Here is a 12,093-nt window from a genome sequence, read left to right on the forward strand (position 1 = left end):
ATTCACATGTTTATGAATCACTGATTGAGCTGCGGATCCTCATTTGCCTACTTACTACATATCTTATCCAGATATTTACTAGTGCATGTCAATTCCCCACTGCATTAGTGCTCGATTTACATGTTTAGAAATCACTGGTTGAGCTGGGGATCCTCATTTGCTTACTTACCTACTACATACCTTATCCAGATATTCATTAGTGTATGACAATTCCCCAGTGCATTAGGGCTCAATTCACATGTTTACGAATCACTGATTGAGCTGCGGATCCCCATTTGCCTACTTACTACATACCTTATCCAGATATTCATTAATGTGTGTCAATTCCCCAGTGCATTAGGCCAGTTTCATGAATTGTATAGGGCTGTGATTTGTGTTTTTTTCCACATAGCTGCCATAGACAGTTGCAAACTATGTTTATGAATCCTGACATGCATATAAATAAATAATATGAGTCAGGTATGCAAGACAGCAAATTTTGGCTATAAGATAAATTCAGATGGAAACTTTATAAGCCTGCTGAAAGGAATCTATGCCCTTTCAAAATGCTGAAAGCTAAAATACACCTCAATAATTATTAAGTAAAGCAAATTTCATATAGTATCGCAAAGTGATGCATCCAGCATGCTGCTAGCTGGGAAAAGAAAACAGGAAATGCAAAAGTTACCAGGATACAACATTGTAGTGGCCAACAAATTAACATTTGAATGCAGAAAGTTGTTTAATGTAAGAGAGCACCTAGACTGTTATTTTACATTAAGGTCATAAGGTCACAAAGTTACTTATGGTAGTATACTGAAAATAGCATGTTCACTATGCGGTTTATGTAAAATGGAATGATGTAAGAGGGCAGGGAAAATTCCACTTCATTAAGAAAGTTCCATGCCTAAAGAATCTCTCACACATGGAATAGTAAAGCTGTCTAGATGTGCACTGTCTGTTCTACAGAAGATGGAGAGGAGACATGGTTGTAGAACATAAAGCATTCTGAGATGAAGTCCACCTTAGTCATGTAGGCTTAATTAAGTATTCTGCCAAATGTAAATATAAAAAAATGCGACCAAAACTACAGGTGACACAGTGTGAAACAGAGGCTACAAAGCACATTAGATTATAGAATGGTTAATGTTTCAGACTTGTTGGGTATAGAAGTATTTTGTGTTAGCTAATTCAAGAATTTTTTTAAGTAACAAATGTAAAGGAAGAAGTGCACCAAGTAGAGATTCATAGTACATCTCGTGTACCCTCCTGTATGTCGCAAGGAGCTATGACTTTGAGCTACTGAGGATATATCCATCTTTTATGCTTTAGTTAATTATTGACATCTATGTAGACTTGTCTTTCAGCTGCATATCTTCTGTCAACAAGGAGAACACAGGGGAATATTTTTTTTTATATGTCACTGAGATACAGTAGCGTTGCCGCCTCACAGTAAGACGTTGTCCTGTTCGATTCTCAGCTAGAGCGTCTTCTGTGTGGAGACATGCGTGAATGGGCATACCTTCGTTGAAGGTTGTGCGTCAGGGCCGGCAACTCGTCACATAAAAATCTACTGCTAATCATTAGCGGACCGGAGTTCCGCTGTGGCGACCCCTAAACGGGAAAAGCCGAAAGACACAACAACAACAACTGAGATATTACAATGAGAGAAATGCACTTATCAGGCAAACTGATCAGGTCATTGTTTTCTTTGTTCATCCTTTGAGTCGTTAGCCAATTACACATTACTGCTTGTTGTGACAGAGATAACACAGCTTTGAATTAGGAAAGGAGGGCTTACCCCACTGCCAGACTACCTATGAGGTGGTTAGTCGATCATCTGACTTCACATTGTCTTAACCTTACAAGCTTGATATATAGTCTTTTAGTAGAGCAGGATTTAGTCTTGCTGCCTTACAGATTTTGTTCAGTACTCTTCCAGTTGTATTATGAATGTGCAGCAGTGATTCTTAAGAAGAACATAATATAGTTGTGTTTGTATGGTTATTGTAACAATAGATGTTCAGACAGTAGGGTCATTGCTATAATATGACATCACTCCCTTTGTTGCCCGGATCCTACACTCATACCTGTCAACTGTCCAGATTTTTGTCTCATATTTCTGGTTTGTTCCACATAAAAGTTGTGGACCTCTGAGAAATCATTGATGGTTAAAGTCACTAAATTAAGATACATATTTGAGTTTTAGAATTTATATCTATCAGAAAACAAATAATAAAACAAAGTTTTTAATTCTAGAAACTTGATAAGTTTATAAGAGTGATATTTAATATCTGTCCCTGATTTTGGACCTTTTTCACAATTATTTTCGGCTCTGTCCAGATTTGTTATGCTAAGAGGCGTAGAGATATGCTTGCAAACATTATGAATATAATGGCTGTTTGTGTAAACAAAAGTTGTTCTGCAGTTGCAACAGAATGTAGAAAAGAAGACTGCATACTATTATGCCAGTGGCTTTTTTGAAATGAGATGTTTTGTTCCAGTATCCTGTTTTTCTAATATAATTGTTCCTTAACTGACTTGTGCTGGTTTGGAATTATCTGGAACTGTATCCTTAATGATTTTTGTAATTTTTTTTTTAGTTATATTTGGCACATGGTTTTAGTATTGGCCTGTTATGGATAATTATGATGTATTAAGAGCTTCTGTTACTGTTCTGTACACAGAGAAGCAGTATTCATTGGTGATGCCCCTGTTATTCCATACTATGTCTGAAAAATGCAGTACAGACATTTTAATACACAAACTAGATAATACGTCCATTATAAACTCGCATCTAGTGAACAGGCACATTAAATAAATGTAATATAAACAAAAATGGCTCCATTTTTCCTGACATTCACTCCCTTTAATCATGTTAGGTTCTGCTTCTAATCCTTTTCATATGGCATCACTTTTGTGGGGGTTATTGTCTGTATACGCAGTGATTGTAGTGGTAATAAATATATACAGAATTTTACTTTTTCCTTGTTCTGCCTTGCCTTCTATATCTTGCACTTTTGTTTTGGTTATTAATGTATGACTAAATTACATTTTTGTTTATTTTCAGAGACACTTAAATGAGAGAGAGGCCCTCGGAGATAACAAGAAATTTCAGAGAGAGTTTGAGTTGTGGCTGAATGCTGAAAATAACAAGCTTTCAGGAATTTTAAGGTCCAGTAATCCACAAAACAGTAAAGAACTTGAAGAAAGGCGAGCCAGGCTAAAGGTATCTGTTAACTGTTTTACTTATTTTTATACTCAGATGTAGCTGGAGATTCAAAGTTTCTGATATTCACAAAGCTAATATCTCTTTACATATCTAATCAGAATGTTAACAGAATGCTATGACCTAAGCAGATACCTTATGAGATATAGTCATAATACTAATAATAGTAATAATAATTGTGACAACAAATCTGGCTTTGAACCTTATTTAGCAGAGTGAATATCTTCAGATGTCTTCAAATGAATTATGATTTTCTTGAATTGCTCTAATTACAAAGGACATACTGGCAGAAGGGTCTTTGTTGGCCAATATTAAAGAAGAATTTGTAGAACTTAATTCTGCTCACTGGCACACTAATGAAGAGGTGTTAAAATCCACTGTTCTATATTTAGGTCTGTAACCATCCTCTTTTCCACCAGAAGGTTATTATTCATGCATTGCACTTGGGGTAATGACTTCAAGGTGCCACAGGAAAAAAAAACAGTACATGCACAGTAAATTAAGCAAGTGCTGCATTCTCTTCCAATACTGGGGAATAAAACAGCTGTGTTATTTTTCCAAACGTAGTACTTAAGATTCATTTGCAGTTGTCGACTCTGAAGTACAGCTATAGGGGAAGGGTTGCTGCCAGGGTTGCCAGATTTGTAAAGGGACAGGTAGGGATGGTTCTTCATGCTAACTGAAGACCAAAAAAAAGGGTCTTTCATGTGGAACAGCAGGTAGTTTTGCTTTAAACAGAAGTAGCTCTGCAATTTTTGATTGTCTTGTATGCCGGTATATGAGAAGAGCCTCTTCTGTTCAATGCGGAACAGCCCACATAGAGCAGAAGTGGCTATGCTTTGTGGTTTATGATTGGCCCGTATGCCAGTATATGAGCCAATCAAAAGTCACAAAGCGGAGGCTGTTTTGCAGGGATTTAAACTGGCAGTGTGGGACTCAGGATTGAGCTGCTGATCCCAGGACAGTTCCGCTCAAATAGGGATGCCTGACAACGCTAGTTGCTGCACTTCTGAGGTGCCATTCTTCAGACATAGTGCTGACCTAGGGTTACATCTCTTTAATCTGATGTAGTGCAGGTAGATGATAAAACTGGTTTAGTATTAAAATTCTGGTAATCACATTTGAGAGTAAAGACTTACTCGAACCAGAAGGACGAAAATGTCCACAACGTTCCCTTACAACAACAGACACGGTAATGTCAGTATGTTGAATTAGACATTATCAACATTACCCAACTTACCTGGATGTCCATAGATGTCTTACAGATGTTTTGCTAATTATATATTCTAAATCTGAGATTGCACTACAGTGAGGAAAAGGGTACTTTTCCTGATCCTCACTGTAGTGCAATCCAATTGTAAACAGTGACACTCAAACCACGAACACAAGCTATGCGTCAGTGTTTCAGAGGCGATGGGATTTCCACTTGCAATTTTAAACTTTTGCAGCTATACCCTCAACCATATGACTGACGGTAAGGTAAGTTTCAAACATTTAATAGTAAACTGGTAAAATTCCCATGGTACAACGTGAGTTTTGGTTAGTCTGCTAACAATCTGTGCTGCTGGTATTTTTGATTTAATTAATGCTGTCAGAATCACAGACCTGGCTAGATTGAGCTGAGGTTGAGTGGTTGAAGGTATACTGCCCCATCAAAGAAAGGAGAGGATGCAAGCTGGAGTGACAGCATGGCTGGGCACTGACTTTAGCACAGGACAGAGAAAATGTTGGGCCACTCATACATGTGGATTCCTGTTAATGTACTTGAGTGAGGAAGCATTTAATAATGTACATGTGCTTTGCCTACCTATGAATAATACATGGGGGGGGTGTTATGAGATTTACAGACAACTAAACAATTTCTTCCTTTATGATGGCAAGCTGGACAATACTGCCAAAAGAATGTCAGTAAATGGGAAAAAGTTTATCACCCAAAGTCCCTCTTCTCAGAGGAACATATTGACACTGTAAGCAGCTTTTGGACCCTTGTTGCCTGAGATTAGTGGGGTAGTAAAACAAGTTTTGGAATTTTTATTAAAACTTACAGGGACATCATTTAGTAGCAGCATGTAAAATATAAAAAGTAAGGAAACTAGAAAAAGTAAAGCAATTATGCAATTTAAAAAAAAAAAGTCAAGGATTGGTCATAATTTGTAAGACCATTGAATGTAGTACAGAACCATCTAAATATCTATTATACACAGGGGATTGGGCAGGATAGGAGGCAGGGCATTCAAAAAAGATGTCTGAAGCTGTCAGTGCGGTGATGTACAGGGACTCCACTTTGTCCACTTCCCCTGACTGTTTATGCTAGGGTTTTCGCATACATGGGATCTCACTGTTAATGAGCAAGTCAGACTGGTGTTACAAAGGGTGGATCAAGCAAGGATTGATGGACACAGCTAAGGGCAGGAGAAACAAAAATAAATAAATAAATACAAATATTAAAAAAAGAAAAGAAGATATATCTACAAATCATGGAAAACAAATGACAAAGTAAAACTTAAAATTACTCTGTTCTATTTGAAGCAAAGATTGTATGGTTACAAAAGAAAATCCAGAGTTATGGTTATAGCTAAGGTCTTTGTGTCTTTCAGCTTACAGTACAGAAAATCAAAAATCATGAAGCATGGGGCCTTTTGCATATTAAAAAGACATTTATTAGGCACCAAGTTGCAGAGTGCTTTCCAAACATACAATGCCACTGTTACACAACTGACATTACTGTGTTTCACAGTGCTTTGATCCCTGTTCTTAAGAGTAATCCTCATAATCTGCATTTGTCAGGATATCTATCCTCATTGCACCCGTTAAAGTCTTAATATAGTGTGGAACAAAAAGTCACTTGTTTTCTAAACCTTTGTGCAAACTTCCTCTGTGCAGGTCCAGTTATCTCAAACTTTGTAATGTTTACTAGCTTTAACTTCCCACTTCTTATGCGAATAAAGCCAGACAAAATTTCTCCTGAGAAATCTCAGTTTGAGTTATCCTCCATGCTGGCCAACAGACGTAGCAGACCCTCCCCATTGATTCAGGTATTATAAATAATACTGTCTTATTCACCTTTGGCCTGTCACATGTTCTAATGGTTGCACTATGAGTGGTCAGTTTACATCTAGATGAAGCTACGGCTGAATAGCCACAGCTGATTGAACCTTCGTATGGACAAAAACTAAACTGATGGTGCTTCACCCTCCCTCACCCCAGATGCATACACTACCTCTATGGTTGCACGATGAAATAAAGAGAAAAGTCAGTTCAACTATGAACCACCATCTCTGCTGAAATAGAAGCAATAGTGGCCATAATCTTCTATGAGAATAAAATAAATTGATGAGTCGTAACTTGTCCAGTTGTTATTGATCTGTCGCAACCTCATCCATTTCGTAATCCACCACTTGTGAGGAAGTCTAGCTTATTCCTGGCATTCCTATTCTCAAGCCATCAAAATCAAAACATGGAAGCAAGATTTCTTCCTTTCAAGTTCAATAGTGTACACAATGAAAAAAAAACATACTGAATAATACCCCATATGATTAAACATACATATAACTTATTCCCAGCCTGGATCTCCAAAAATTACAAAACAAACAAGTATGAATAAATGACTGACAACTGGCATATGAAATAGCGTCCTCTTTTTAAGCAGTAATTTTGAATTAATATCTTGCCATCCCTGTTATAATATTTCTTAATATCTAATTGCCTAGAACTGATTAGAGTACCATCCACCCACATTGCTTATTTTTACTGTACTGTTTCCTGGATTTCTTCTTATTAAACCATGAATTTAAATGCTCAGAATGACATAGTGGTATTTCAGAGTACCGAACACATCCTCCAAGGACCTTATCATAATTCAGGAGTCATCCACGTAAAGACATATCTGTCTCTGTTCTGCAATATTGAAATGACAAGGAAAATAAAGAGGCTACATCTAGAAGAGAGAAACCTTGCACAATCCTTCATTCAAGAAGTTTCCATACCTGCATATACTTCAGAAGCCAAAAACATATCATTAATATCTTTAGCTATACTCTTATGTAACAGATTAAGTGCAGTTGTTATGACTTGTGGAAGTAGAAAGGTACAATGAAAGAAAGTAGTTAGCGATTTTCTAAGATGACTGATAGGACAGACCTGAACTACTATGTGAGTATCTTCATAAAAGCACCATCAGCTCCTGGGTTCAGATTTGCTCAGCAGTGGTACAGAAGGGATGGAGACATTGTTGAGTATTTGACGTTAAAATGAAATTCAAAAAGAACAGTAAAATCCAGAGTCTTTATGAGCTACACAACTGTTAAAAATGGAACCCGATGCAGTTAAGAAAATTATTTTCACTGGATCAGAGAAGAGGATCAGCTAAACAATTGCTTTCTAGGCAAATCATGAAATGGAAGATGAACGGACTTCTTTGGATCACCAAAATGCTATTTGAGCTGATTGATGAGAGTGGTGAGCCTATCGTACGAAAAGCTGCACTGAAAATCTTGAGTCTAGAAGTAAATGTGGCCACCATTTTTGTCTAGTTATCAGCTGATGCTTTAGGTGTGAAAGACTATGAACATCGGGTACATGGCTGCTGTGACAGATTGTGGATCCAAGCTCTGGAAGAGAAATCTCAAGTTCAGAAAAGAGGAAACAGAGTGGAGAGGGGTGCTTAACAGATGGATTAGTTATTATGAGTCTAGTAAACATGAAGTCATCATGAAAATCTGAAATGGTGCAAAGTCCACAGGTATAGATGTCAGTAGGAATGCAAAGCCTGCAAGTGTACATGTATGTGAGCATCACATGACTGAAAATCTAGATCAGTAGTGACTGCCATCAACTTGGTGACAGAGCTTGCTGGTACTATTGTGGCCTTTTTGCATATGAACTCACAAAAAAAAATGCTCAAAGATGGAGTGAAGCTGATTTATGTGGATGACTTATGCAGGGTCAATAACTGAAGCATAATTAGAAACAGAATTTGCATAACTGCTTCTGCTCATGCATGTTTTTTACAGTTCACTCATCTAGACCAAGTGTACACTTGCTTTGATTCTCCAGATGCTAACAAAATAATCGCTGTCCATTTGACTGGAGATCTTTTTTAGATTTTTAGATTCATTTTCCTATATTGCAGTACGTCCAAGGTACACATAGAAAGCTGACAGTATAGGATTTGGGCACTAAGTAGAAAGACAGTAGGATAATACATGGGAGAAAAACATTTTCAGGTTGACTGCATAGCATAGAAGGATAAAGTGCTGACTACAACCCAGACAACCTGAGACCGAGTATCAGTCTAAGCAGTAGAGTAGCTAACAAGGGAAGATGGGAGTGAGCAACCATTGCTAGCTTACCCATCATGGAGCGAGGTGGCTTAGTCCACTGCTGTACTAACCTGTAACAGTGGTGGAAGACAAATGCAGCAGCAGCAGTATGGCTCACAGTGCGAGTGCATGGGTGCACCAAGCAGCACATACTACTGTAGCCTGAGGTCAGCATGTGAATGGAAGCATGCATGTATCACAGGACCAGATTGTGCATCCCTTACCCTGGTGATGGACACATATCTGTAAAGGGTGCATAAAGGGAAACTCCTTCTTCACTGCTAGTGGGATTCAGGAAACAAACTCGTATCATAGCAACCTTAATGGTGGCCCTCAGTTGGCTGTCTACACCCATTAGCAAATGAATGGGCCCAAGGCCAGTTGCCTGAGACTGATTTTCAATAGGAATGATGAAAACAATTCCATAGGTTCATAGTTGTGTACTAGACTAATGACCACAAGGGCCTTTTTAAGCCTAGCCATGTATCCCAAATTTCTGACAAGTCCGCTGCCCTTGATAAGTATAAGCAGAGGTCTGAACCATTCACAGGCTGCCTGTATCCATTAGAGACATAGGTGCCAAACCAGGAATGAAGTTCCTGTTTCGCATCCAGTTGTTCGTGTTACACTTGAGTTAGGAAGGAACTCTGCTTCACATGGATGGGGAGTCTGTTCCATTGAAGAGGTAGTCTCTGGGATGCATACATACCGCTTCATCAGGTCCTATTTACATCACAGGCAAGGTTTATGTCTTTAGATTGGGTAACTCAGGTGCTGTGTGTTTTGCGGATATGCAGGAGGTCTGTCAGGGTGAAGTCTGACAATGTCTTGTATACCAGCCATAGATCTCTCTCCTCAACAACCTGTAGGAAGGAGAATAAAGGGATAGGGCTTTGAAACAGTTTGCAAAGGACATGTTACTTTCATCCTGTATTCTTTTAATAAGGAACCTCTGTGGACATTCCAATTGTTGGATGTGCCTGGTTAGGTACATACCAAAGGGGGCATTGTGCTCAAATGATAAGTTTAACGAATGTCGAATGCAGTGGAACAGTGACCTCTAGATGACATAAATTTCATTATAAGTTGCGCAATATAGAATGATTTACTCACTACTGTAGACATGTAATGGTCAAAGGCTAGATTACTGTCAAAGTGTGTCCCCAAGTCCCTGACTATTCGGTCAGCTCTTAGGAGTGTGTTGTCAATATGACAGTATCCTTCAAGAAGTCATCCAGCCCTGGTAACTGTTATGCATTTCTTGGCATTTAGTTTTAGTCCATGACTCTGACACAAGTTATTTGTCTGTGTCAGCCCTTCTTGAAGAACATTTGTGTCAGTGGGGGATTCTGTGACTGCCCCTAATTTGTAATCATTTGCAGATGTAGTTATCCAGAGGCCCCTGATAAACTGGCCTTGACTTCAGATAAGTAAATGTCAAAAAAGAGATGTCCCAGGACCAATCCTTGAGAGACTTTGCTTGTGACTGGCCTCTTTGTAAAAATGGACTCCCTGATTCTAATTTTCTGGGTCCTGTCTGTAAGCCAGCTGGCTATCCATTGGGTTACATAAGGGTTTATACCACACCTCTTGTGTTTGTCAGCAGTGTCTGAATAGTGTGTTGTGTCATTTGTCTTGGACAGGTCAAGGTAGGCAGTATGAACCATTTTGCCCTCATTCTTTGCTAGGACAACCTTTTCAAAGATGTCAACCAGGTTGAGTATGCATGATCTTCCCTTGACAAAACCAAATTGGGTCCAGTATCTGGAGGATTCTTATGTCATTATTGATCATTTCCATAATAATTCTTTCCATGGCTTTACATATAACACTATGGATCTGTAGTTTCTAGGGTCTGTAGATGGACCATCTTTGTGCAGAAGGATAACTGTTGCTGTTCAGCCATTCATGAGACACAAAGCCTGTTTGGAGGCTACAGTTAAATAGAAACTTCAGGGGGCCTGATAGGTCATGTTTCTTGTTATTTAGAAGACATAATGGGATATTATCTTGGTCCACTGATGCAGTACTCTTGGCCTTAGAATGTGATTTGCACATGGAGAAGTTCAAGTATATTGTCCTATTTGACCAGCATTAACGTATATTTATTTTTTATGTAAATTGAGACACCTCCACTTGTAGGCTCTGTCTGTGTTGTAGCTGGTCTAAATGTGTGGAAGGCATTATAGCCTTGCACTGCCAGTGTGATCTCTGCAGTTTTAAACTATGTCTTAGTGTCTACACAGATATCCTTCCTACAGTTGTCATCATGGTTTTAAATCATTCAGTCACATGTCATTTTTTTTGTCTGTGGAATCTCAAGATAGGTGGTAGGTGTTTGTGTTCTAAATATGTTACAACAGCTTAATTTCTTCATCTTAAGAATGAAGGACATCTGCAGAATGCAGTGGCGGATCCAGGAATTTGCAAAGGGGGGGGGGGGCGCAGTCTGGTCAGTCAACTACCGGGGTGGAAGCAGGAAAGTGGAACACTAGGCACCACCACAGTGCATGAGTCAGTGGTGAACCATCTCACTTAAGACCAACTTACCTACATACAGGCAGCACTGCAGAGTTCTCTGGTTCCCACAAGGGAGTGGAAACTGACAGTAGTCACCCCTACCTCTTCACGGGTTAGAGCAAGTCTAACCTGCCTAAGCCACTATAACTCAAATCACCCAGGCAGTAGTTCAGCTTGCCCCTTCACCACTGCTATTACATATCCAATTCAACCATAGAACAGTACGGTGCTTAACTACACTGCCGCATCCCTGTCATGTGCATACATTCTACAGACATTGCTATGCTAAACTTACACACTTACACTCCCCAAAATCAGGGAGAGACTTAATATTAGAAAAGGCTATAAAATACTTAGCATGCTTTTCTTGAATATGAAGTGAAGGGACAGCTTGCACCTGTCACCCTTAGGCTTTTGTATACTGGCCAAGGCTCTTGCCAGCCCCATAGTGCCTTTTTTTAGGCAAGGCTCAAAGGACAAACCCACCTCCATAGACAACCCAAGGATAAAAAAAGTAAGGGTAACGCTACTCAGTGCCAGAAATCTAAACCTCTGCACGAGGCTCTCCTCAGTATGGAGAAGTGCAGTGAAACCTGGTTCAAGCACTACCAGGTTATAACTCATACCCCAAAACTAGGACCAAAGCACAAAGGAGGGAGTACCTATATTCAAAGATACCTACACCTCCAGGTTAGTGGCACTGCACGAAGCATCGAAACCATCCATGTGCAACTAACAGCGGGCAAAACTGCCTTTCAGTTTGTAGCCTGCTACAGAACACCCTCCCTATTACAGGAACCCCACTTGGCATTCCTGAGAACACTGGAGAATATGAAGGTCTCTCCAAACACTATGTTATTGGGTGACTTCAACTACCCAAACATTGACTGGGAAAACTACTCAAGCCCAAACACCCTTGGCCAATGGTTCCTTGAATTTATACCAATGAGGAATTGGCCTCTGGTGTGGAACATTGGTCATGTTAATGACCAGGTCTAGGATATTACTGCCCCTGGTGGGGGTGTGGATAAGCTGATCCAAGGC

The 12,093-nt window shown here is 39.3% G+C and overlaps 1 protein-coding gene across 6 annotated transcripts in view; it reads left to right on the forward strand.

Moving 5' to 3' along the window:
• SYNE3 (spectrin repeat containing nuclear envelope family member 3) overlaps positions 1-12,093 on the forward strand; it is a 1,238,698-nt gene that overhangs the window by 925,955 nt on the left and 300,650 nt on the right. For all 6 annotated transcript variants that reach the window (XM_044074612.1, XM_044074615.1, XM_044074616.1 and 3 more), the window contains one exon: positions 3,050-3,208. In XM_044074612.1, coding sequence (XP_043930547.1) covers positions 3,050-3,208 — 159 coding nt within the window. The remainder of the gene's footprint in view (positions 1-3,049; positions 3,209-12,093) is intronic.

The sequence above is a fragment of the Protopterus annectens genome, chromosome 6.part0, assembly GCF_019279795.1.
Source record: "Protopterus annectens isolate FY-2018-M chromosome 6.part0, PAN1.0, whole genome shotgun sequence".
Classification (NCBI taxonomy): domain Eukaryota; kingdom Metazoa; phylum Chordata; order Ceratodontiformes; family Protopteridae; genus Protopterus; species Protopterus annectens.